The sequence below is a fragment of the Dama dama genome, chromosome 10, assembly GCF_033118175.1.
Source record: "Dama dama isolate Ldn47 chromosome 10, ASM3311817v1, whole genome shotgun sequence".
Lineage (NCBI taxonomy): Eukaryota > Metazoa > Chordata > Mammalia > Artiodactyla > Cervidae > Dama > Dama dama.
This window is the reverse complement of record NC_083690.1, coordinates 19,297,861-19,323,616: the sequence shown is the minus strand read 5'-3', so window position 1 is coordinate 19,323,616 and position 25,756 is coordinate 19,297,861. Positions and strand designations below refer to the sequence as shown.

At 41.3% G+C, this 25,756-nt stretch overlaps 1 protein-coding gene across 1 annotated transcript; it reads right to left on the bottom strand.

The window, feature by feature from the left end:
• Window positions 1–624: 624 nt before the first annotated feature.
• Window positions 625–23,968, bottom strand: LOC133064034 (acyl-coenzyme A synthetase ACSM2B, mitochondrial-like). The gene is made up of 12 exons (XM_061153977.1): window positions 23,792–23,968; window positions 20,392–20,602; window positions 17,561–17,768; window positions 15,949–16,092; window positions 14,349–14,505; window positions 10,797–10,876; window positions 10,459–10,582; window positions 7,934–8,035; window positions 6,316–6,443; window positions 6,094–6,193; window positions 4,976–5,095; window positions 625–726 (listed from the first exon to the last, which is right to left on the bottom strand). The coding sequence occupies exons 1-12, from the start codon at window positions 23,966–23,968 to the stop codon at window positions 625–627; spliced, it is 1,653 nt and encodes a 550-aa protein (XP_061009960.1).
• Window positions 23,969–25,756: the final 1,788 nt, after the last annotated feature.

Below are 25,756 nucleotides of genomic sequence, written 5' to 3'. Positions count from 1 at the left end.
GAGATTTTGTCCTGGGAGTGCGATGGGGGTGTCATAGCCTTTTGTTTCTTAGCTAAGATCCAGTTTTCTTCATGATTCTTGTCACTATCTATTTGTGGGAGAAAACTAAAAGTTTCCTTCTCTCCTCCCTTTCTCCCATTCTTCTTGTCTCTCATCATTTTTCTTTATCATTTTCTCTTACTATTAATATTTTCTTGAGTTATGTCTTTTCTTTTTTCCCCTTTCTACCTTTCCACCTTATTTCTTTCCTTCATTTCTTCCTTCTCTTTCTTTTTTTCTTCTTCCGTCTAATTATTTCCATCTTTCCTCCTGGCCTCCATCTTACGATCCCTCCCTCCTTTTCTTATTTCTCAGTTTCTTTTTATTGCTATTTTAATTTCTCTTTCTTCTTTCCCCACCTTTTTCTCTGTTCTCCTCTCCTTTCCTCTCTTTCTCATTCCTCCTTTCTTTTTCTTTTTTCGATATCTAACATGGCAAGATTTTGAAATAATAACCAAGGAAAGACAAAAATCAGATCATGTTTTGTCATAAAGAATCTCATATCCCCAGAGGAAGGCAGATGACCCAAATGGAATTAAAGGGGAAGAAGGGCAGGATCCGAAGTAAAGCACCTTGCAGGTATCACTAGACTCCGGCCTGCTCAGACTTTTTCCACTCCTTGTCTCGAAGCTTTGCCCGCTGAATTTTCCCTGTGTCAGTCTTGGGCAGATCTAAGACGAACTCTATCTGTTGAGAAAAAATCGGTCCAAAGTGGGTTATTTGTGACCCCAATGGGTTGGATTTTTCAGAGGAATTGCTGTAGAGTGAGAGGAAACTCTTGAGGCTGAAGGCTCCAGGTGAGTGAGGACAGATCCTAAGTCCCTTGGGAAATCCCTTGTGTGATAAAAATCTTCAGAACGTGTTCTGGGACAAGGGCAAGAGATTAAACATAAAGACTAGTCAGCTGGTCTCTGACATTCTCTGGAAGAGTGAAGACGCAGCATGATGAACATAACACGACACAGGAAACGGCTGTCTGAGTTTTTACCTCAGACTCTCTGGGCTCCAGCCTTTCCTTTACCACGTGCCTGGCTTTGGTCAGGTCACTTAGTTTTTCTGAGACTCAGTATTCCCACTGAGTAGACTGAACAATAACAACTTCTTTGTTGTAATAATAAAAAAAAAAAAGTGCAATTACACAGACTAAATTCTTGCATGAGGTTGTAGAGGAAGAAAATTTGCCAACTCAAAATGTGCCTCTTGGGTGTGAGGGTTAATTTAGGCTGATTATTTTTAAGAAATAGGAGACTCAGGATGCTTTTCTTGTTACTTACCCCTTCACTGCTTAAATTTTTTAAATAGTTTGTTCCCCAGATATGTCTACAAAGAATATGGTCTAGGGTGTGGGGAAGATTCAGCAGGGCCTAGACATCAATGTCCATCTGTGACCCATTGTATCTGAACAGCTCAGAAAATATTTATTTACCAAATATTTGCTTTTCCATTTCCATTAGAATTGCCTAATACCCTTGTGAGGTCCCAAAACCACTACTCCCAACAGCATGTTTGCTGAACATGGTATTTAAGGTGAAGGTTCTGACTCTTCTGGTGAGTTATTGAGTTTTCCTGAGTCTCTCCCAAGAAGACATGACTAAACTTGTGTTTGATTTCTCCTATTAATTTGTCTCATACTGATTTAATACTTAGACCAGCAGGAAGAACCTGGAAAGGTAGAGGAAAATTTCTTTCTCTCTAACTGGGTAAACACTCAAAAATATTAGGTACTTCTATTGTGTAGAAGGCAATGGCAACCCACTCCAGCACTCTTGCCTGGAAAATCCCATGGACGGAGGAGCCTGGTAGGCTGCAGTCCATGGGGTCTCAAAGAGTCAGACATGACTGAGCGACTTCACTTTCACTTTTCACTTTCATGCATTGGAGAAGGAAATGGCAACCCATTCCAGTGTTCTTGCCTGGAGAATCCCAGGGATGGTAGAGCCTGGTGGGCTGCTGTCTATGGGGTTGCACAGAGTCAGACATGACTGAAGCTACTTAGCAGCAGGAGCAGCATTGTGTAGACCAGAGAGAACAGGTATCTAAGAGTTACAAGGTCTGGTTTTGAATTCCATCTCAGTCATTTCCTATTTGTCTGTCCCTGGAAAAGGCAAAATGGTTGTCTGAGGAGGCCTTACAGATAGCTGTGAATAGAAGAGATGCAAAAGGCAAAGGAGAAAAGGAAAGATATTCCCATTTGAATGCAGAGTTACAAAGAATAGCAAGGAGAGATAAGAAAGCCTTCCTCAGTGATCAATGCAAAGAAATAGAGGAAAACAATAGAATGGGAAAGTCTAGAGATCTCTTCAAAAAATTAGAGATACCAAGGGAATATTTCATGCAAAGATGGATGCAATAAAGGACAGAAATGATATGGATCTAACAGAAGCAGAAGATATTAAGAGGTAGCAAGAATACACAGAAGGACTGTACAAAAAAGATCTTCACAACCCAGATAATGCTAGTAAAGTAATGCTCAAAATTCTCCAAACCAGACTTCAACAGATGTTCAACTTCAACAGATGTTCAACAGAACTTCCAGATGTTCAAGCTGGATTTAGAAAAGGCAGAGGAGCCAGAGATCAAATTGCCAACATCCACTGGATCATCAAAAAAGCAAGAGAGTTCCAGAAAACATCTACTTCTGTTTTATTGACTATGCCAAAGTCTTTGACTGTGTGGACCACAGCAAACTCTGGAAAATTCTAAAAGAGATGGGAATACCAGACCACCTGACATGCCTCCTGAGAAATCTGTACGCAGGTCAAGAAGCAACAGTTAGAACTGGACATGGAACAATGGACTGATTTCAAATTGGGAAAGGAGTAGGTCAAGGCTATATATTGTCACCCTGCTTATTTAACTTATATGCATAGTACATCATGTGAAATGCCAGGTTGGATAAAGAACAAGCTGAAATCATGATTGCCAGGAGAAATATAAATAACCTCAGATATGTAGGTGACAATACCATATTGGCAGAAAGCAAATAAGAACAAAAGAGCTTCTTGATAAAAGTGAAAGAGGAGAGTGAAAAAGTTGGCTTAAAGTTCAACATTCAGAAAACTAAGATCATGTCATCTGGTCCCATTACTTCATGGCAAACAGATGGGGAAACAATGGAAACAGTGAGAGACTTTATTTTCTTGGGCTCCAAAATCACTGCAGCTGGTGACTGCAGCTATGAAATTAAACGATGCTTGCTCCTTGGAAGAATGTTATGACCAACCTAGACAGCATATTAAAACCAGAGCCATTACTTTGCCAACAAAGGTCCATCTAGTCAAAGCTATGGTTTTTCCAATTGTCATGTATGGCTATAAGAGTTGAACCATAAAGAAAGCTGAGCACCGAAGAATTGTTGCTTTTGAACTGTGGTGATGGAGAAAACTCTTTAGAGTCCCTTGGACTGCAAGAAGATCAAACTAGTCAACCCTAAAGTAGATCATTCCTGAATATTCATTGGAAGGACTGATGCTGAAGCTGAAGCTCCAACACTTTGGCCACCTGATGCGAAGAACTGACTCATTGGAAAATACCCTGATTGTGGGAAAGATTGAAAGCAAGAGGAGAAGGGGCTGACGGAGGATGAGATGGTTGGATGGCATCACCGACTTAATGGACGTGAGTTTGAGCAAACTCTGGGAGATGGTGAAGGACAGGGAAGTCAGGTGTGCTGTAGTCCATGGGGTCATAAAGAGTCAGACATGACTGAGCGACTGAACAACAGCAAACTCCTCTCTCTTCCCTTCTGTTTCCTTCCCCTTGTTGATCCCAAAGCACTCCCTAATAAACCTCTGCATGCTAATTTCCTTCCCAGAGTTTGCCTCTCAGACAACCCACCCATGATAATTAGCCTGTGTTGACAAAGCATCAGTGAAAATCTGGGTTACCTAAGAATCTGAGGTGTGTAAGGCTTACCACTTAAAAAGTATAGTGTCTTTGTGTGTGTGTGTGTGTGTGTGTGTGAGTGTGTCTACCCCAGACACAAAAATGCTTTTTTCATTCCCTCCAGCAAGCTTCTATCTTGTACTCAGCTCCAAAACCTGGGATACCTACTTCTACATTAATCTCCATGCCTTAGTTTCTTGCCCCAGTCTAAAAATAGCTGAAAACAGGGCGAGTATATTCTATGTCTTTTACCTTTTCTGGTAAGAGCAGTTCCTTTTTATTGTGGTGAGCTCACTGAGTCCATGTCAGGGGTGTAGGGCAGCCCTCTCTCCCATCCTTCCTGTCCTTGCTCAGGGCTGATTACATGACTCAGAACTGGCAAATCAGAGTGCCCATTCCCCTGGTTACAAAGATTGGTTTAATCATGGGCACATGACCTAAACTGGTCTGAGGAGAATGAACTTGAAGACTTTTGCTGGTGCCTTTGAGGGAAAAGATGCTTTTTTTTTTTTTTTCTACTGAGATTATCTAAGCTGCTAAAACTGTTTGTTTGGAGCTCCTGGGGACTATCTCACAGGGAGCACAATTCAAGAAATGAAGCCAATACAGAAAGAAGGAGAGTTAAGGGATGAAAAAAGACATCCCTGACCACACCATCTGAATGATTGGTATCAGCCACAACAAAGCTTCCCCAACCTTGGACTTTTCAACTGTGTGAGCAATACACCTCAGATTGAATTTCTGTCACTTGCAAATGAGAGAATCTTGAGTAATAGCAATACCTGAATGCCAAGAGTGGGGATATGGGCCAGATATTGTCTAGAACTTGTTCCCATGGGAGAATCTGAGTTTCAATTCAGGGTGAATTAAAGGCCAGTCTTCAGGCACCTAGGCAGTTACTGGATTGTCTTTTTGGATTTTCTTGGTCATAATCAGGCAGAAGTTTAGAGTAAAGGCTTGGTCTTCACCATGAAAAAGAGAACTGCAAGAGGAAAACCATATCTCCATCCCTAAGTAGAGGGGGAAGGATATGGGAATTCAGAGGTCTTACCTTCCTTGGGTACTTGTATGGGGCTGTCACTGACTTCACATGCTGCTGCAGCTCCTTGGTAAGCTCATCTGGGTCATGGGACAGAAAGTGTGGGGCCAAGACCACAAATGCCTTCACTACCTACAGCAAGGAGGAGGGCCCAGAGAGAATGATCAGAGTGCATCGTCATCCCCTGGGATAATCAGTGTCAAGACTTCTACCACAGCCACCACCTTTAAATCCCCTCATTTGCACCTTCAGATATCTGAGGCAAGGAAAAAGTAGGACCTGGGGACAATTATTGCCAAGATTCCAACTTTCTCTCAAGTTGTTTATTGATGAGTGTATAGGACTATAGATTGAGACCAGGATTACCTCATATCCCAGGGACCATAGAGTGTGATGGGAAAAAACTAGTTAGAAGAGAGGAAAATAAAGGCTGGGAACAGTGAACCTAAAAGATTTGCTTAACCTCTCCAAACTAGTTTGCCAACCTATAAAAGAGAGATCCAACTTCCATATTTAGTTCATGGGAAATAAAAAGAAATCATATACAGTATGGCTTAGCTCAGTGCTTGGCACCCAGGGTTTTGAGCCTATGATATTTCCCACACCTGCCATGTGTATGATATTATTAATTTTCACCCTAGACATCAACCCACGTCTTTCCACCTTAAACTTTCCTTCACATACACAAGCTCTTCTAGATTTCATCTGGGCTTATTTCATTAACCTTGACATTATAGGGGCCTTTCTTCCTCTCTTCCTCTCACTAAAAACCGCATGCCTCAAAGGCTCTATCTTGGCTTAAATTCCTCCTCTGTTCTAGTCAGGGAATAGATTCTGATTCAAATGCCAAACAGGTTAGAATATCTGCAGCCCCAAGTGATAGACTTTGTATAGTACTTATTACAGGTCAGACTTTGTTTCAAGCACTTTACAAATATTAACACATTTAATCCTCACAACAGCTTTGCATCTTGCATATGGTTAAACTAAGACAGAAAGGCTAAATAACTTGTGCAGGGACACACAGCTAGTAAGCAGCAGGGCTAAGGTTTGGGGCCAGACTGTCTACCCCAGAGTTCATGCTCTTAACTACCATCTGTACACCCCCCAGGCTACAGTTCCGCCATTACCTCTCCTCGAATGGGATCCGGGCTGCTTACTACAGCTGTCTCAACCACAGCAGGGTGCTCCATCAGTGCGTTCTCCACTTCTGAGGGCCCAATCCGGTACCTGTAGAAAAACCTGTCTTTCAGAGAAGACTGGACACTCCACCTCTAGCTCAGCTCAGAAGTCTAGAATCAGACAGAATAAAGAACTGGATTACCTTCTTCCTGCCCAGAAACCAAGCTTACCCACTGGAGTTAATGATATCATCTGTTCTTCCCATGAATTGGAAATATCCATCTTGATCCTTGATTGCCCGGTCTCCCAGGACCCAAAAATCCCCTCTGATGTTGGCTTCTGTCTTCTCAAGATTGTCCTGGTGATCACAGAAAGACAGTCATTATACCTGCAAAGCCTAAATCCTCTCCCCTAGGCTTACCATCTCCAGATGTGCAGATTGTTCATTTTATAGCTTGAATTACTACTCATGGTAAGACTTCCCTGAACAGGTGGAATTGGCACTTCCCCTTTTATTTATTCTACCCAGAGTCTCTCACTTACTCCTCTGGGGTCAAGTTTGATGGATAATATCAATGAATTCATTCACCCATTCTCTAGGGCCTTTGTCCCAATGGATTCAACCTTTTCTTTACTGGTCAGCCTAACTCCTGCTCCACCCCATGACACTGTTCAAAGGCACCAAAATTTATTAGACATTTTTCTTGGGTCTGGATTGTTAGATATGAAAGTTCTAGAGATACACCAGCAAGCTGCCTGGGCTTGGGTCAATGTGCATATTTCTGTAATGGCTGAACCCCTCTGTTCAGTTGAAGTACTTGTTTATGAGCAGAGAGAAGGATTGAGGTTTGCCCCTTGTCAGAGCATCTCTATATTTTGTTCAATGGTAGGAGTGTGAGCTTTAGAGTAGATGTTCCATCTCTGGGTTAAAAGGTGGTAATTCGTAGCCTAGCTCTTTCATTTGGAAGTTATGAGTGTTGAAGATCTGAAAAAGCAAGAGGAATCTGAGAAACTGAGGTGTGAGAGAGGAAACTGAGATATGAGAGATCGGTAACTAGCCCAAGATCACACAACAATTAGTAGAGCAGGGCTTTAAACTCACGTAATTTGGGCCCAAGGACTTCAAGCGGTAATTGAAAGGATTAGACAAGTTTAAAGTATACAAACTGCTTTAGGAAAGTTCTTGCCATGTGGTAAGCTTGCAATAAATGGCAGCACCTATAACTATTGGGTTTATTATTTACTTTATTATTTAATCATCTTGGTGTCAGAAGGTATGTTTTTGAGGTTTTCCCTGCCCGTTGTTCACTGTGGTGGACTTAAATGAATCTTGTAAACTCTGACTTTACCATTCTCACCCATATAGTGGGGCAGTTGGATTTGAGGGTCACCTATTTTTAGTATTCCAAGATCTGAAGATAGGAATGCTTCTAACTTGTGGTGAAGTCTTAGTGTAAAGCATCTTGCGTGGCTCTAGAGGAGATCAGTGGCACAGAGCAGGGGCATGGTACTTGAGAGAGGGAGCAGTTATTGCCCTTGGAAGAATGCTGCTCTGTATAATTCAGGGGCAACAAACTTTCTGTCATAAAACAGCTCTTGGGAGTGGAAAAGGGTTACTGTGAGAAAGACAATTCATCAAGTGGAATCTTAACCATAGGCTAAGAAAAGCAGGAGTGAATGACCAGGCTTTTTGCTAGGCAAAGTGCCCATTCCTAGACACTTTCTGTCCTTTGTCCCTTTGTCCCAATTTCTTACCAATGCCTCTTGGGAGGTGGGAACTTGCCTTATGCCCCTCAGTACCCACTATTTCCACTAGGAGACAGAGGGGGATGAGCAAGCTGTCCTCACCACATAGCCAGAAAAGATGCCTATAGGTCTGATGGGTTTGACTCTGATGCCCACGTCTCCTTCTGTGCCAGGTGGCAGGACATTGCCCTTCTCATCTATTACCTGGAGGAAGAAGCAGATTGGAAGACTCGTCTGCATAACAGTAGACAGCTTGAATGGCAACATGAAAGAGCTGATCAAATACAAGATCCTCTTGTTCTAGGGGTGACTGAAAAGACTTGGAAACCAAGAGAAGCCAAGAGCTTTAAGCCCAAATCTTTAATCCATTTGTCTGAAATGGTTTAGGTGCAACCCCTTAGTGAGACTGGATCAGATGATCTTGGGAAGATTCTTGTAGTTTTAGGACTTCATGAAGTATAATAGCACCCCATTATTTCTTAGGCTCACAGACTTGGACATCAGATAGATTAAAGTTCAAATTATGACTCTGATACTTTATTAGTTGACTTTAGGTTACTTAAGTTCTATGTCTCAGTGTCTTCATCTGTGAAACAGAGTTAATAATAGCTTATTTCACCAAATTGTGTGAGAATTAATTAGTATACTAAAAAGCAGTCTTCATAAATGATTATCATAGATATCAGGGATCAGGTAATTACACATAGCACTGACTAGAATGTAAATCGCTATACTTTAAATACATATATATGTATATATATGTGTGTGTGTGTGTGTGTATATATATATATATATATATATATAAACATAGACACATACAGGTAAGTTCTATATCTTGGAACTTAGCCCAAAGAAATAATAAAAAGACAGGAGCAAAATTTTAGCTATGGCATATTCATTGTAGTGTTGATTTTACTGGTGAAAATTTTAGAAATCATCTATTAACTAACAAAAGGCATAAAGAGTGGTGGAACCATACTAACTATTGCAATGTAGTAATTAAAAATTATGTTGTGGGTAGGTATTAGTTGACCTGAAAAGATGGCCACCCAAGATTACTCAGTGATAAAATTAAGTTACAAAATGGTATGTCAAAATTCACCCCTATTTTTGTTTTAAAATGTGTATATTTATATAACTAACTAACTAGCTAACTAATTTTCCAGCTATTCAAAGTGGTTTTTCCACTTTGAATATGAGTAAGTTCCTTTCTCCCCCATCCCTCCCTTCCTCCCTCTCCCACCCTCCTTTTAAAATATTATTTTAACATCTTTATACTCTATTATTTTTGGACAATGTAATAAATAAATTGCTGGAAAAAAATATATATATATATTTACCCTCCCTCCTTAATACCCCTAACAAACCTGCACATCATAATGGGGAATTGCAGTTCCCAGGTAGCCAGGTTTGATTTTCATTGTCTTGGAAACTCTGCAAGTAAGTCCCTGTGGAAAGTAGTAGACAGATTGGTAAAAAAAAGATTCAGCAGAGCAGGTCCTGACACAGTACTGTAGTTGGTTCATGTTTGGTAGCTCCCTGTCTCCCTTTTCCCTGGCTTGTTCCCTTTTCCTGGAACCTCCATCCTAGAGGTTTCACTAAAGTGTTTGAAAAGCTTCTGATTGACCTTGCCCCAGGGAAGAGGAACTAACAACTATTAATTAATACATTGCAATCTCTTTAGAGGGGCCATACTTTAACAAGGAACTATGGATGCCAAAAGTCCTTTAATACAGTGTGGGATTAAATTCTCTCCCATAAAAGGGAGAGCTCTGCTTGAATCCTGAGATGAATTCTCCTATGGAGATCTTGGTGTCCAAAGGAGCATCCCTAGACATGGTCTCCTGTGAATGGCTAGAAGCCCAGCCATAACTCCATTGTCCTCACCCACCCTTGCAATGTTCTTCCACATCACAGTGCTGCCATGAGCCCTCTCAGGAGCTCTGATGGGTCAGGGGACCCACTAACCATAAAAGGATGTGGATAGAAGAGTATAGAGGAGAAGGCAATAAGTACTGAGAGTCAAAGTAAGAACATTGGGGAAAAGAGTTGGGGAAAGTATTTCCCTGGTTATTTGATAAGTGGCATAGTATGGAGCAATATGAGTCCACATTGTGGTCAAGGGACCCCAAAAGTTCCAGGAAGATATCTCAGCAGATGAGGTGGGGTGGGGGGCTTAGTGGGTTCTCTTCTCCATCCCTTACTTCAGTCTGAGCAGTTTGACATGTGCCTGACACATGTAGTAAACTCAGGTCTCTGCCAAAACATTCCCCCACTACAGAGGACTCTCCTGATGACACCACCTGAAACACTAGGCCATTATCCCACCTCTCTTCACCGTACCTGCTTCACTTGTCTCTGTAGAACTTTTCCTCATCTGGTATGTCATTTATTTGTTTATATCTTTCTCCCCCATGACCACTAGAATGTGATCGCCATGAGAGCAGGAGCTTTGTTTGTTTTATTTCTGCTGAATTGCCAATATCTCCCACATAGTAGGTGCTTAATAAATATTTATATTTATTGAATAAGTATATGATAAATGGTGGCTCATATCTTTACTATCAAAGAGCCTTTGAAACCCACAAGTTTCACCAGCCCATGATTTCCTAGAGTAAGTTTCCTACCGTTTCTGTCTGGCCATAGAATTCCAGGATGTCCAGTCCTGTTTGAGCCTTCCATTTTTCCAGAGTGTCTGGAAGGAGGGACTCCCCACCACTGAAGCAACACTTTAGATGTGGGAACTTGTAACTGAGGAAGAGAAGAGAGATCAGTGTTCTCCTGAGCCTCCCTTGAACCAGACTCTGCCTAAGCCTAGAGTTGGATTCTAGGTGCTTTGACAATGAGATTGACTTTATGGGGGTTATGCATGCTCAGAGGGTCACATAAATAAGCACACATGTATGTCACAGAGGCAAGGCATGGCCAATAGACCAGAGGCTCTTAACCCCCAAATCCTCATCACCTGGAAAAGTCCTGTAGTAGCAACATCCGGTAAACAATGGGTGCGCCTACCATGTAGTTAATTGGATAGCTGGACAGAACCTGGAAACAGAGAGTTGAACTTAATCAATAGCACAGTGATTATGGGTATGGGCTATGAAGCTGCAGACTTAAACCTTAGCTTCTTTACTGGGTCTACTTCAGGCCAAATGAGCCCAATTTTCATGAACCCTCAAACCAAAAATGACAGATAAATGATTGCAGTTTTTATTACAGAAAAAAGGTCGAGGACAGTTTTTTTTTTTTTTGTCACGTCAGGCTGTTTCTTCCTGCCAATTGACTGACTTGTCCCTATGAATTCACCTTTTGATTTATATAAACCTCCAGTCACCAATGAGAGATCATCTGGTATTGTAAACCAACTGTGTGGTTTTAACTGGTGGAGCTTAAGTCTTTAACCTGCTTAGACCAGTTTTACAATAGGTTAATGATCTCTGTTTGTTTCCAAGGCAAACCATTCAATATCACAGTAATCCAAGTCTATGCCCCAACCAGTAATGCAGAAGAAGCTGAAGTTGAACAATTCTATGAAGATCTACAAGACCTTCTAGAATTAACATCCAGAAAAACATGACCTTTTGGTTATAGGGGACTGGAATGCAAAAGTAGGAAGTCAAGAAACACCTGGAGTAACAGGGAAATTTGGCCTTGGCGTACAGAATGAAGCAGGGCAAAGGCAAATAGAGTGCTGCCAAGAAAATGCACTGGTCATAGCAAACACCCTCTTCCAACAACACAAGAGAAGACTCTACACATGGACATCACCAGATGGTCAACTCCAAAATCAGATTGATTATATTCTTTGCAGCCAAAGATGGAGAAGCTCTATACAGTCAATGAAACCAAAACTGGGAGCGACTGTGGCTCAGATCATGAACTCCTATTGCCAAATTCATACTTAAATTGAAGAAAGTAGGGAAAACCACTAGACCATTCAGTATGACCTAAATCAAATCCCTTACAATTATACAGTGGAAGTGAGAAATAGATTTAAGGGACTAGATCTGATAGACAGAGTGTCTGATGAACTATGGAAGGAAGTTTGGTGACATTGTACAGGAGACAGGGAGCAAGACTATCCCCAAGAAAAAGAAATGTAAAAAAAGCAAAATGGCTGTCTGAGAAGGCCTTATGAATAATTGTGAAAAGAAGAGAAGCCAAAAGCAAAGGAGAAAAGGAAAGATATTCCCATTTGAATGCAGAGTTCCAAAGGATAGCCAGGAGAGATAAGAAAGCCTTCCTCAGTGATCAGTGCAAAGAAATAGAGGAAAACAATAGAATGGGAAAGACTAAAGATCTCTTCAATAAAATCAGGGGTACCAAGAGAGCATTTCATGCTAAGATGGGCACAATAAAGGACAGAAATGGTATGGACCTAACAGAAGCAGAAGATGTTAAGAAGAGGTGGCAAGAATACACAGAAGAACTGTACAAAAAAGATTTTCATGACCCAGATAATCACGATGGTGTGATCACTCACCTAGAGCCAGACATACTGGAATGTGAAGTCAAGTGGGCCTTAGGAAGCATCACTACGAACAAAGCTAGTGGAGGTGATGGAATTCCAGTTGAGCTATTTCAAATCCTAAAAGGTGATGCTGTGAAATTGCTGCACTCAATATGCCAACACATTTGGGAAACTCAGCAGTGGTCACAGGACTGGAAAAGGTCAGTTTTCATTCCAATCCCTAAGAAAGGCAATGCCAAAGAATGCTCAAACTACCGCACAGTTGCACTCATCTCACACGCTAGCTAAGTTTTACTCAAAATTCTCCAAGCCAGGCTTCAGCATTACATGAACTGTGAACTTCCAGATGTTCAAGCTGGTTTTAGAAAAGGCAGAGATCAAGTTGCCAACATCTGCTGTATCATCAAAAAAGCAAGAGAGTTCCAGAAAAACATCTATTTCTACTTTATTGACTATGCCAAAACCTTTGACTCTGTGGATCACAATAAACTGGAAAATTCTGAAGGGGATGGGAACACCAGAACACCTGACCTGCCTCTTGAGAAATCTGTATGCAGGTCAGAAAGCAACAGTTAGAACTGGACATGGAACAACAGACTAATTCCAAATAGGAAAAGGAGTACATCAAGGCTGTATATTGTCACCCTGTTTATTTAACTTATATACAGAGTACATCATGAGAAATGCTGGGCTGGATGAAGTACAAGCTGGAATCAAGATTGCCAGGAGAAATATCAATAACCTCAGATATGCAAATGACACCACCCTTATGGCAGAAAGTGAAGAAGGACTAGAGAACCTCTTGATGAAAGTGAAGGAGGAGAGTGAAAAAGTTGGCTTAAAGCTCAACATGCAGAAAACTAAGATCATGGCATCCAGTCCCATCACTTCATGGCAAATAGATGGGGAAACAGTAGAAACAGTGGCAGACTTAATTTTGGGGGGCTCTAAAATTACTGCAGATGGTGACTGCAGCCATGAAATAAAAAGACGCTTACTCCTTCAAAGAAAAGTTATGACCAACCTAAACAGCATAGTCAAAAGCAGAGATATTACTTTGCCAACAAAGGTCCATCTAGTCAAGGCTATGGTTTTTCCAGTGGTCATGTATGGATGTGACAGTTGGACTATAAAGAAAGCTGAGCACTGAAGAATTGATGAGTTGAACTGTGGTGTTGGAGAACACTGTTGAGAGTCCCTTGGACTGCAAGGAGATCCAACCAGTCCATCCTAAAGGAAATCAGTCCTGAATATTCACTGGAAGGACTGATGTTGAAGCTGAGACTCCAGTACTTTGGCCACCTGATGCGAAGAGTTGACTCATTTGAAAAGACCCTGATACTGGGAAAGATTGAAGGCAGGAGGAGAAGGGGATGACAGAAAATGAGGTGGTTGGATGTCATCACCGGCTCATTGGACATAATTTTGAGTAAACTCCAGGAGTTGGTGATGGACAGGGAAGCTGTCCATCTGGCGTGCTGCAGTCCATGAGGTCGCAAAGAGTCGGACACAACTGAGCGACTGAACTGAACTGAATCCCAGCCTTATTTTCCCCAAAATATTTTTGGGACATAATTCAGGTAGAAAGTGCTTTTAATGGAATTCTGTATAGCAGCATGAGTGACTAATAAAATGTCTAACACAGATAAATCATTTTCAAGCTACACACTTAAAATGGTTACACTCTAGGCACACACATATACACATGCACAAAGATGGCATCATCTCTAGTAGTCCATCCCTCTGTTTTACACTCAGTTCACGGTCATCTATCTGATACTTGATACCAGAGCAAGGGCCCATTAAATATGTGTTAAATGAAGGAGTGACCCATGATGCTTGTCTCCTGAATATAGTCCTTTTAATTGTGTATGTATCTGTCTCCTTTCCCAGACCATGAATTGCATGTGGGCAGGAACCATTTCCATCTTGCTTACTGAACACTTTGTATCCGCATGGCCAAGCTTAGTAAAAATTAGATGAATTGAAATAAACTTCAAAATGGGCTCACTCTGACCATCCGGTGCAAATTGGATCTTCTTTTACCTTTAGAATGATCACTGGATCAAACTTTGGCAAGAGATGGATAAATGTGCACGCTCCTGATGTCCAGGGTTCCAGAAGTGAGCCCAAAATGTTCACTATCCAAGCTGTGTCTGATATAGGCCATATTATGTCAGAGGCTTGCAGGTCTATCCATTTTCTGAGAACATAGAGGAAAAACATATGTGAGTGCACGTGGGTGTGAATGGAGCATGAGTATGTGTATACGTTGGTAGAGGTAGGTATGTGTGCAGAGGAGTGTGTGTACCTGAATGCTTGTGTATGTGTGTAGGTATGTTAAGGTAGAAGCAAGCAGGGGAAAGGAGAGTTGTTCTATCTCAAGAGCAGGTGCCTATTCAGAAGCTGTGACAATCCAGCTCCCATGACTGAACAGCAAATTGGGTCTCTTTTCCATTTTAACTCCAGTATTGAGTACAGCTTTTGGCCTGTGGTAACCACTTAGGAAATGTTTACTAACAAAAGACACCTAAGTGGGTATTCTAAAAAGTGGCCTTGCCTGCAAGTTGAACTTTGGCTGCATAGACCTTGGTTGGTTCTTTTTTTTTTTTTGAGCATCATGAATTACCTGAGCACAGCTGAGGGTCTCACATAGAGTGACACTTGTACCCTTTCTCTTTTTAGGCCAGAATTTAAAGTATTAAGCTTGTCTTAAAGCAAAAATAATTTAAGCTGCATAGAAAGAACTTCCTTGTGTCTGAGAATTATCATAGAATATGTCCCATCCTAAAGTTGATTGCTACTTTCACCCATAGCCAGCTATGTAGAGAAATTAGGTCTTAGCCAAATGGAATCAAATTTTGGAGGGAAAGTGGGAATTTAATATATTGACTACATTTATTTATCTTTCCATCTTTTGAATTTATGTTTTACTTGCCATAACTCTTCTATTAAATAATTTCTATGAAATTTAATTTTCTGATGCCATAGGCTCAGAGATAGGACATTTAAGTTTTTGAGGTTTTTTTCATTAAAGCATTTTTCTAGTTCTAATAAGATGAACATGGCAAGCAGGATCTACTGAAAAAACCCAGATCTCTTGTTATTATTGCATGACAATCTTAGCACACTATTTTCTGACTTCACTGATGGGATTGATGTAGAGTGAAAGAAAAGCCTAAATTATGAGATCCGAGATACAGAAATTCTGAGATCTAAGTTCATCTTATCAATCCAATTACAGATCCTTATGTAATGAATTTGAAAAGTAATTTGCTACTGACAAAAACAGCCTCTTGGAATGTGGACAGCATCAAAGAAAATTACTAACATTCCAAAGGACAAGATAAAGATCTGTCTCGGGGAAAATGCATATAAACCTTGTGCTAAGCACTCAAGCTAGTAGATACACTGCTCAAAGCACTGAAGAGGTTTTATGATCCCTTGTTATCTACGACAGAAATGTTCTATCACAGGTCACTGAATACTCAGCTTGCTAAGCCATGTTCCCTCTTGCCCCCCTTCCCAACTCTGTTTCTCAGAAGTGCCAAATGGTAACCTATTTATTCCAAGAGAACTGAATTTGAAATCAGAAAAATCTCAAGGCCTGGTCATGTAGTTTCCAGAGAGAAAGGACTCTTCTTACCCAGCATCCATCTTGGCCTTTATTCCCAGGCTTGAGTGGGAGTGTTCCGCCATCTTAGGAAGGCCACTAGTTCCACTGGTGAAGTAGATGGCAGCTGCTTCTTGGCTCCCAGTCTCCACAGAGCAATGGGTAGTAGATGCTTTCCTGACAACAGTGACACAGATTGTCACCTAATAAGATCTGCCCTGGACCCCAGATGTCCTGGTGACTCATGTCTTCCCATCTTCCCTCATACTGGAGAGGCAAGTCAGCTGACCCACTCTAGAAGGGAGGCTTATGAGTGGATAAGATTGTGAGACTTCGAGTCAGTCAGACTTAGGTTTGAACACCACTCAAGTTTGATACTTTGTTAACCATGTCACTCTAGGTGATTTATTTAACTTCTCTGAGTCCCATTTCCCATATCTGAGATACAGGATCAACATAACACCCATCTCAGAGTTATTGAGAAAGTTAACTTTAACACAAAGGAAATGGCAACTTGCTTTGAGAACTCAGTGAATGTTAATTTGCTTGTTGTTGGAAGCCACAGCATGACAGCAAGTACACAGGAGATGCTCAGTTAGGGTGAATTTTCCCAATCTACCCTCTTCTATTCCCTAGAAGCATTTACTCCTCTTTGGAGCCTCTCAAAGCTGCTGTTATGTTGTCTACTTCCCTGACAGTTATATTAAAGACTATAACATTAGAAAGAAAAAGCTTACACTCTCCCTAGTAATTTCCTAAGGTATTGCCTCTAGTGTGGAGATTTCAGACATACAAAAGGGAGACCTGGCCAATCATGTTATAGACTGCTGGCAGCCTCACTTAGGGATGCAGAAGATGGGAAAAGGAGTCTGGAAACCCTGTGTATCAGCCATCTCCTGTGTTTTACCACATACCCTCTCAGCTTTACCTCTTATTCCACACAGCCAAAATCTCTGGGTGAGTTCCAACCCACTTGCTGTTGCTTCTACTGTGAGCCACAGGTGAGGCACCCTGTGACTCTGGCCTTCATTCTCTGACACCACCATGGCATGGGACTCTGAGCCTATCCTGCATGCATGTATGTGCAGCCCAGAGTGTGGGGTAGATAACATCCCTGGGCAGCCCTCTATACATGGAGGTTAAGGGCTAATGGGTCAATGTTTGTCAGTCTGTTAGTAGACAATCCTGGGAGGCATTCTGTGTGTTCCTCAAAAGGTCCCTGCAGATCAAGGCCCACTTATGCTGTGCAATGACTCAATAATAAAGATAACAAACTCTGTATTAACTCTTACTTCTTTCCTGCTTAACTCTCCCACATCTTACACACTGCTCCTCAGACTTCCCAAATAAAGAACCTGCACATAAGTGCTTGGTTCAGTTTCCATCTTTGGTAAAAGCTCAGGCTAAGACATGTTGATGGCATTCCTTTGTGACTCAGTGGTACAGAATCCACCTGCCAATGCAGGAGATGTGGGTTCGATCCCTGGGCTGGGAAGATTCCATGGAGAAGGAAATGGCAACCCACTCCTGTGTTCTTGCCTGGGAAATCCAGTGGACAGAGGAACCTGGTAAGCTACAGTCCATGGGGTCACAAAAGAATTGGACACAACTTAGTGACTAAACAACAAGACATGTAGATACTCACCACAGTAGTGTCTTGAAGTCCAGCCACCCATCCCGGCTTTTCTCAGACACCAGTAGCTTCGTTTTCAGAGAAGGGCACTCAGGTGCCACAGTGTCCACTATCTCGGCCACCTCATCCCCAGCCACAATAGCCCTGGCCTTAGACACCTGCAGCCTGTAGAGAATGTCTTTGGCTTTCATCTGGATGGTCCCGGGCATGAAGACGAGGCCTGGAAAATGTCAAATGGCTTAGAGAGAGAACTGGAAGGGATGGTTGATTTCTCCCCTAGAGAATCCTGATATGAGCAGCCAGTGGGGAGCAGCTGGGTTAGGGGAGGTTGGGGCGGTGATGACCAATGGGGAGTATCAATAATAAAGGAACTGGGGGCCAGAGAGTGATTTAAACACAGATGTTCCTGGGGTTGTCAGAGTTGTAAGGAGTCTACTGAGACTGAGAGAAACCGAACTGCCTGATGCTATGCCATAGGTAGTCTAAGGCCACTAACACACACACACACACACACACACACACACACTGCCCTATAGAAGTTTGCTATATCCAAACACTCATATATAGTAACTAAAATAATAGAGCCTTCAAAGAACTTGGAATTGTCCATGCGATACCATGGTGCTCAAGGTCCTGACTATCTCAAGCATGGGACACTGAATTTTCTTTGGGAAGAGCACTCTTAGGTTTTTGTTTTCTATCTCGATGAGACTTTTATGACTTTGCTTTATTCTTCTGGAGAATAATTAGACTGTTTCTCACCTTTCATAAAGCTGCTCTCACATGCTCTTCCTGGTCATTAGTTTCCACCTCTGGCTTACTCTCTTCCACTCTCAACACTTCAGGATCCACACTGCAGACCTGTTACCACCTCAACTGCCCCTCCATCTCCCGCTCTGAGTTCACCTTCCCTTCAGACCATTATCTCTCAGCATGTCACTTCGTGTCACTTTTCTCTCATGGCCTGCTCACTCCTCCCATGGGCTACCTGCTTCTACAGTTGTGTTCAGATTCCTCTGATAACTCTTACTTCTTTACCGCAATCACATTTTTCTCCTTATTGATGAGAATGCTTGTGTGTATGAAGAAGGCCAGGAAAGGTAAGTTGTAAATGAGGGATACTGGTGTTTCTTGAAGCTCTTTCACTTCTCATCTCTTATATCTAAAAATTGATAATTCTTAAATTTCTATCTGCATCTCAGATGTTATGCCCTTAAATCCCAGCTAGTCGCTTCTCATCCCTTCTTTTTATCCATATTTTTAAAAAATTGAGATATAACTGACATACAATAATTTGTTTATTTGAAGTATACAACTTGATGATTTGATATACCTATATACTATAAATGAATACCACAATAAATTGATAAATAATTAATAATAAATAAAAACAAATAATCAATAAATATGACCTTATGTCATCTATCACTATACATGATTACACTTATTTTTTATCTTGTGATGAGAATGTTTAGAATCTACTCTCTACAATACATATTGTTAACTACAGTGATCATGTTTTACATTATATACCTAGGACATGTTTATCTTATAACTAGAACTTCTCCCCCCTTCTTGAACATTACTTGGGTACCCCTAACTCAACAGCTCACAAATTGAACTTGTCATCTTTCCCTGATACCCCATAGTTGCTTCTCACTGTGAAAAAGACCACTGCATCCACCCAGTTGCCTGAGTGACTCTGATTTCTCCATCTCCCATGACTTCTTCCTCTACCTTATGTCATTCATCAAAAAAACTTGTGATCAGTTTTCTCAAATCCAACCACTTAACTCCATTTCTACATCCCCATCCAAATTGAAATCACTATCATTCTTTGTCTCTTATTTGAATTCTCCAACCCCATTCTATCCCTCCTTCATCCCATTCTCCATGTACCATCCAGAGTCACCATCTATACACAGAAAACAGTCATGTCATGCAATCAGTTTATGATTTCCATTCCTCACTGCATAAGGACCCGGTAGCCTTCCCTTGCCATGGCTTACAAGGTTCTGCCAGTTTAGCACCTGTCCATCTCTCCAGACCCATTTGCCATTACTTTCTCTTTGCTGCCTGGTTTGTAGGCACACAAATCATCATTCCAGGTTCTTTCATAATTTTCAGGTTCCCCTCGCCTCTACTGTTCCCTTTGCTTGGAGCACTCCTCTCTTCCTCCTTTCCTGGTCAAACCTTACTTGTCCTTCAGCTCTCAGACTAAACACTACTTCTACTAAGACTTCTGTAAACCCCTCAGATTAGTCTGTTTGGGTCTCCTTTTATAGCAAAGATCAGCAATTTTTTTCTACAAAAGGCCAAGCAAATATCAAATATCTTAGGCTTTATGTGCCAGAGGCTCTCTTGCCAAACTATATTAGTCTGTTATTATAGTGCCAAAACAATCACAGATAATATACAAACAGGGCATGACTGGGTTCTAATAAAACTTCTTATTTATAAAAACAAGCTGTGGGCTGGATTCACCCAATAGGTCATAGTTTGACAGATATTTTGTATAGGTTCTTATAGAACCTCATGCCACTTATCAAAACTGTGGTTCAATAATTATATATGTGATTAATAAATTAAAGCAGCTGTCTTTCTCCAGAGACCTGTGAGTCCTATACATAGACTCGGTTTCGTTTACCCTGTACTAGCAACCTCTTAGCATAGTGCTTAGGGCACAGTTTGCTTCAATAAATGGAAGAAGCGTGGTGTCTCTGTATGAGGAGGGACCACATGATAGGTGAAGGGGGCATCTTTTGGGAGGAGTGGTTGCATTTCTCGGCCGCCAGTTTCTTTCACAAGGAGCCGTTGCCCAGCTTGGGTGGTCAATCACCAACCTGCCCGCATGCAGCCAAGGATCACCAGCCACCACTCAGGCACCCGGGGAAGTACCACTGTCACACGGTCCCCCCGCTGCAGCCCACACGGCCCTGAGAAGACGTTGGCTGTTCGTTGACTGAGTTCACTCAGTTGGCTGAAGTTCCACTTTACCTCATCCCCAGTGCCACTCACCCACCACAGGGCTGGGCCAGGAGGTCGCTTGCCAGCCTGAAGAAAGAGAAAGCCTAATGACTAAGGTGGGCTGGTACACAAGCATGTAGAATAAATTCCCATCTTGGAACTGCCACAGCAGTGCTTAATAGGCTTTTTGATCCCAGGACTCCTATACACTCTTACAAAGTATTACAATCCTAAAGAGCTTTATTTAGAAGCACTTTATTAATATCTCTCAATGTTTATTATGTTAGAAATTAAACTGAGAAGTTATATATGTGTGTGAATAAATTCATCATTGTTGTTGTTGTTGCTCAGTCGCTAAGTCATGTCCAACTCTCTGCGAACCCATGGACTGCAGCAAGCCCGGCTTCCCTGTCCTTCATTATCTCCTGGAGTTTGCTCAAAGTCGTGTGCAGAGTTGGTGATGCCATCCAACCATCTCACCTGCTGTCATCCCCTTCTCCTTCTGCCCTCAATCTTTTCCTGTACCAAGATCTTTTCCAATGAATTGGCTCTTCACATTTGGTGGCCAAAGTATTGGAGCTTCAGTTTTAAATATAACAGCAATAAGTCCATCATATATTAACACAAATAAGATATGTTTTATTGAAGAAGTAAGTATACTTTCTGAAACAAACAAAATATAATGAGAAGAGTGGCATCATTTTATATTTTTTCAAATCTTTTTAATATCTTCCTTAATAGAAGACATTTGGATTCCTTAATTTTTCTGTATTTACTTCATTGTAGCCTCTGGAAAATGACACAGTATACTTATGACAGAATGAGAATTAAAAAGGCAAACATTATCTTATATTTATTTATCTATCTTTGTGTACTTGTTTATTTTTTATTGTGGTAAAATGTGCTGAGTTGCTCAGTCATGTCCAACCCTTGCAACTGCATAGACTGTAGCCTGCCAGGCTCTTCTGTCCATGGGGCTCTCTAGGCAAGAATACTGGAGTGAGTTGCCATGCCCTCCTCCAGGGGATCTTCCCGACCCAGGAATCCAACTGGGGTCTTCTACATTGCAGGTGGATTCTTTACCAACTGAGCTACCAGGGAAGCCCATGGTAAATATACATAACATAAAATTTACCATTTTTAAAGTACACAATTTGGTGGCATGCTTTTATACTGCTGTGTGATCACAACCATCATTTGTCTCTAGAACTTTTTCATCGTCTAAAACTGAATCTGTGTATTCATTATACAATGACTCCCCAGTCCCTCATCTCCCAAGTCCCTGGTAGCTACTATTCTACTTTTTGTCTCTGAATTTGACTACTGTAGGTACCTCATATAAATGGAATCACACAATATTTTTCCTTTTGTATCTGGCTTATTTCACTTAATGTGATTTCTGTAATGTTCATCTATGGTGTATCATATATCAGAATTTCATTCTTTTTAAAAAATGTTGTGTAGATATGCCAATTTTATTTATCCACTAGTCCATTGATAGACATTGGATTGTTCCTACATTTTGGCTACTGTAAATAATACTACTATGAACATGGGTATATAAATATCTCTTCAAAACCCTGCTTCTGATTCTTTGGGGGTACATACACAACAATGGGAAAACTGGATGATACAGTAACTGTATTTTTAACTTTTTGAGGAAATATATTGTTTTCCACAAAGGCTGGACCATTTTACATTCCCACCAGTGTTGCACAAGAGTTCTAATTTGTCTTAGTTTTGTTTTGAATTGTTTTTGTTTTACATATTCCCCTGGGAAAAGTCTCAGGCATCCTCAGGGTCTGCATATCATAGTTTGAAAGCACTAATGTCAAGTCAAAGAGAAAATTTATTTGTAATTGTATTAGATATTTCAAAATTCCTTTTTATAAGAGTTGACTCATTTTACACTTTGATCAGTACCTGTGTCTATTTCCTCATAGCTTTGCCAACAGAGTATGTTGACAAAATTTTTATATAACTAGTAGATAAGATATATTATTTCAGTGAAGTTTTCTTTTGTGTAACTATTACTATGAGTGAGGTTGAGCATTTTTTCATATATTTAAGGGCCTTGTGAGTTCACTTTTATGTGAACTGTTTATATATTTGCCCATATCTATTTTTGATTGCATCTTTTTATTCTTGATTTCTAGGAGTTCTTTTTGCATTAGAGATATTAACGCCTGGCTGTTTTATGAATTGCATATCTTTACTCTGATTGTCATTATTTTAAAATGTTGCTGACAGTGTTGTTTGTCAATGGAAATTTATTTTTCTGAAATGTTCGTATATTTAGTAAATCACTTATTTTATGAATTCAGGATTTTGAGTCATGGTAGTAAAGACCTCCTTCATTATTCTAAAGAAGTATAACTTCAAAAGAAAAGCCAGAAGTCTAAATTTGTATTTGAAAATTTTCAACTTTAAAATGTTTACCAATTTTTTTTTTTTTTTTTTAGAAAGCCCTGCACCATGGGCCATGTTTAGCCTAGAGGCCTGGCATTTGCCATTTCTGTACTAAAGTTATGTCATGGTGTTGAGACAATCCAACATCACAGCTATGATTCTCTTTGATCATCATTCTTTTAAGCCCATGCTAACAGATCCACGTCTTCTGCTACCCTGACCAGGATGAATCCTTTCATCTCCCATAAAAGTACACTGAACTCAGGTAAAGTCATCACAATGTCATCAATGAATGGAACAGAATTCTGGAAGTCCAGGCTAGGAAAGAAAATTTGGGAATTTTCGCATCACCCTCTTCTCTGATGTCTCATGTTGGAATCCTTTTGACACTCCCTGCCTAATAATCATTCTACTTGTGTATCCATAATGACAAGGACACATAGCTTTCTGAGAAGACCGACTCAGTCTTTGGTTGATGCTGGTTTAACAAGAGAATGCTGATTTTTCATTTATTAAATACAAATTTACTTCCTCTATGACTCCAACTCATTAGTCCTTGTTTCACCCTGGGAGGTCACAAGAGAGAATGTGCAGTATGTTCATGTCTACTGTGAGTATCAGCTGCCTAAGGTGTGGCGGTTCCCAGACTGCTCCACCCTGCATCAGATTCCTGAACCCTTCTTTCTGCCAAGCTCACGTTCTCTTGTTCCTACCCTATACACCTTCATGGAAGATGGACAACTTGTTCACAGCTCATCATAATGCCTTACACATAATAAGTACTCAACAAATACTTATTGAATGAATGGATGAACTAGTGAACTCAGCCAAGTTTTCCAACTCTGTGCTTCTTCTCCACCTCATTACCTTCTCCATGCCAGCCCAGTGATCTATCACATCAGTAGCAAAGTTAAATTTGGCAGGAACTTCCTGGTGTCCCCACTGCAGGGATGCCAGTTGCCTGGTATGAATGCGGATGGTGTGATTGGACATCTGAGACCTCCATAGGATGCAAAGTGCCTGGAGTTGCCGCCGCCAATGCATGTTCAAACCTATGAAGGAAAGAAAAGACAGAGGTGAGTCTTTCTGTACAGCCAGCAGTTGCTTAAGGAGCCCCATTTCAACCTTACAGGGTTCTTCCAGAAATTCATTTGCTGTGGTTATGAGTGAATGGGAAGTCAGCATCTAGCTCAGTCACCTTCTGATGTACCATTCTCCGAAAACACAGCACCTGCTCTAAATCCTGTTTCTCCAGCACCTCTGACAGTTTTGTGAACACCCAATTCCACATAATAAATCCTTTTGTGCTTAAAACACAGCAGTGTGGTAGATTGGATTGTTGTTACCAGCAACTCCAGGTGCATTCTGGAGAAGAGTGTGTATGCACCTCTTGTTGACTTTGGCTTGTTCACAGGGTATGCTTTGGAGAATGAGATATGAGCGGATGTGCTTGTGTAGTTGGTCAGAGACTCTTGCATTTCTGCCCTCTGCCATGAAAATGGCTTCCCTGGTAGCTCAGACATTAAAGAATCCTCCTGCCAATGCCACGAGAACAGCATACCCCAAGTGAGCCTACCTCCAGAGCCTGGGTTCCAGAACGCATGTGGACTTGAGCTGAGCCTAAAAGAGTCACAGATAATTCCCAGACTCACAGGAAATTATGTATGGATATGAGCATCTGAGATGTTCAGGATGATTGCTATCATGGCAAAAACTGACTAACACAAGCAGCATTTGTTTTCTTTAACTGATTCTTGACTGAGATATCTTGAGTACTATGTATTCAGCACACAGGACCTGACAAACAGAATCACTTTAGAAATTATAACTGTTGTGATTTTCATTTCTGTCTCTGCATTGGCTCCAGGCAAAGTAGTTCAAAAGCTACTGGTCTCTGATTTCCAACATGTGCACCTTGATGAGGACTGCAGAATTTAAGTGTAAAGAACTTTGACGCAAGGAATCTAGCCAGTATTTCCTCCAGCTGGCCAGATTCCCACTTCCTGTTGTTTGGGCAGTAGCAGTCAGAATGTTAAGGTCTCTTAAGAGACCGTCCTCTCTTATTTTCTAAAAGAAAAAAAAAGTGCAGATTTCCTTACCAGCTCCTAGGCAGGAAATTTTTTTGCCTTTCTACCTGCTGATTCCTCTTTCTTTCCACATCTGACTCATTCTCATTCTTCCGGCCTCACCTTCTCTTAGAGGTCTCCTTCCCTGACTACCACCCAACTCCCATCCCATGTTGACTATCCTTCTCCCAGCCACCCCAGTCCTTCCCTTTGCTGTGCTAAACACTCCCTTTTCCTTTGCCCACTGCTGCCTCCTCACTAAGACCTGGCAGACCTTTCTTGGTCCCTAGAGACTGCAGACTATTTTTCCCTGTGGATTGTTATTCTCCTCACCAGTCGTGACTTCTAAAGATTGGATAGTGCCATCACGAAGCATGACCCCATCTGTTCATTCCTCACAACATTCTCACCTGCCGAGTCTTTTCAAGGAAATCTCTCTGGAGATCTCTTGGTCTACTCCCTCCTGAATAGACAGCACCAGAACCCCTGTCGCCTTGGAGGATGGCACAGCTAATCAGGCAGATGGCACGAGAATCCCTACAGCCTTCAAAAAGGGCACAGCTAATCATTAACTGAGGCTAACTTGGGATAACACCAGTCCTCCTAGTTATGTGTATGGATTTCACAGTCCTACAGCCTTGGAGCCAGCCAGGAACTAGTCTTTCATTCCAGGAGATCAAAAAGAGATTTATGCACAAGACTGGCAGCAGGTTCATGCTCCAACATGAACAGGAGCTCCCGACAGGAAGGCAGGAGCAGAATTCAC